The sequence below is a fragment of the Poecilia reticulata genome, linkage group LG10, assembly GCF_000633615.1.
Source record: "Poecilia reticulata strain Guanapo linkage group LG10, Guppy_female_1.0+MT, whole genome shotgun sequence".
Lineage (NCBI taxonomy): Eukaryota > Metazoa > Chordata > Actinopteri > Cyprinodontiformes > Poeciliidae > Poecilia > Poecilia reticulata.
The window spans coordinates 3762189-3763889 of record NC_024340.1 but is presented as its reverse complement, the minus strand read 5'-3'; the positions used below and the strand labels follow the sequence as shown (position 1 = coordinate 3763889).

The window sequence follows — 1701 nt, the reverse complement described above, 5'->3', positions numbered from 1 at the left end:
TGTTGGTTAGTTCTCCGTAGGTTTTCAGAGGAGTAAGAAGGTTAAGGAGGCTGGGTTGGAAAAAATCAACAAAAAAAACAAAAAACAAGGGACAAAATTCGGAGACGTCAGGAGAGAAGGGAAGAGTCAGCGGGGTTCGGGTGGGCTGTTACCTCCTGCCCATCTCATTCTGTCTGAGAAACTGGACGTTGTTGCTGCTGTCGGCCAGTTCTGGGTACTGCTCCACCGGCAGCACGTAGTAGCCRTCGTAGCCTTGGACCCGACCCGTCGTTAGAAGCTGCTGCCTCTCCCCTTCGGTCCAGAGGCGACTGCCGCCTTTCCCGTCCCTTGCGCGCTGCTGCTCCTTTGCCCAGGCTCCCGCCAGGGCCCTCTGTCGGGCCAGCTCCAGCAGTCTTACCTTCTCTTCGTCCACCACGTCCACAGAGAGCCCGTAGCGAATGCTCAGCACTAGCGATGGGACGGCGAACTCCACGGTCACGCCTCTCCTCGACCGGCCGCTCACCGTCACGTTGATGCCGCTCTCCAGAGACTTCCGCCCGTTCGTGAGCCCCAGGGCCAACAGGTCGCTGTCGGCAGACCCCACTTTCACAAAGTAGTGGCAGTCCCTCCCGTCCTGAGTGTAGTGAGTGCCCTCCAGGTACTGGGCGCCGTTGAGCACCAGAGCTATCTTGCGGCTGTCGTCGCTGGCCAGCGGCGATACGCCGGCCACAACGCGGCCCTCCTTCAGCGCCAGCATCACACCGCGGCCGATGATGGGGGTGCTGGTGCCGAACCAGTGGCCGGGCTTGTCTTTACGTCTGCGGCGCTCTTTGTTGAGAAGGCGGCCCTCGAGGGCCATGAAGGCCTGGTTGTGGCGCTCTGCTGCCTGCTGCACGCCAGTGATGAGCTAACATGACCAAGAAACAAAAACTGTCACTGAAACACAACATTACGACTCAGAGCAACTTCCAGACAAATGGACATTACATCACTTTGTGATGGYGAYACCACTAAATGAAATGTATTAGATTCAACGGTAASACTTTATTTGAAGGGGGATGAATAAGACTGACATGACACTGTCATAAACATGACATAACACCTGTCATGAACATCAATAAGTCTCCATGAATATTTATGACTGTTGTCATAAAGTGTCATTTGGTAAATCATGACACTTTTAATACAAAGTTGACATTATTCAAAATGTCTTTGTTGCGACAACTTTGAAGCACTTTGAAATGCCTTGCTGCTGAAATGTGCTATACAAATAAAATTTGATTGATTGATTGATTGATAGACAAAATGTCTTCATTATGACAACTTGYCAATAACCAAGAAATYATTATCTGACATAAATTTGTTATAAAAGTATTACCGATTAAACTTTAAAAATTTGCTTTATGTAGTAATATTATATAGCTCTGCCATGTTGTTTAGTCTTAATTTTCTTAATTTAATCGATACTAAAGTTTTACAGCAAAATGTCTACAAAGCACTTATGAACTTAACATTGAAACATTATTTAAGGCTGTTTTAACCCTGGTGTGTGCGAGGACTGAGGCAAACGTAGAGGACTGTGGCAAATGATACAAGTTTTACATGTGTGGGGTCGGTTGGACCCCATTTCTAAACACAAGGGTTAAGTAGTGCAATACACCATCTCCACCAGTGAGAGGCAGCAGTGCACGAACAGGCGTGCAGTGTGTTGGTGAAGAAGAA

General features: G+C 48.4%; 1 protein-coding gene across 1 annotated transcript in view; it reads right to left on the bottom strand.

The window, feature by feature from the left end:
* The window catches only part of tenm2a (teneurin transmembrane protein 2a), a 288000-nt gene continuing 286299 nt past the window's right edge, over nucleotides 1–1701 (bottom strand). The window contains exon 35 of the mRNA XM_017307002.1: nucleotides 1–886. Coding sequence (XP_017162491.1) covers nucleotides 149–886 — 738 coding nt within the window. The 3' untranslated portion in view covers nucleotides 1–148. The remainder of the gene's footprint in view (nucleotides 887–1701) is intronic.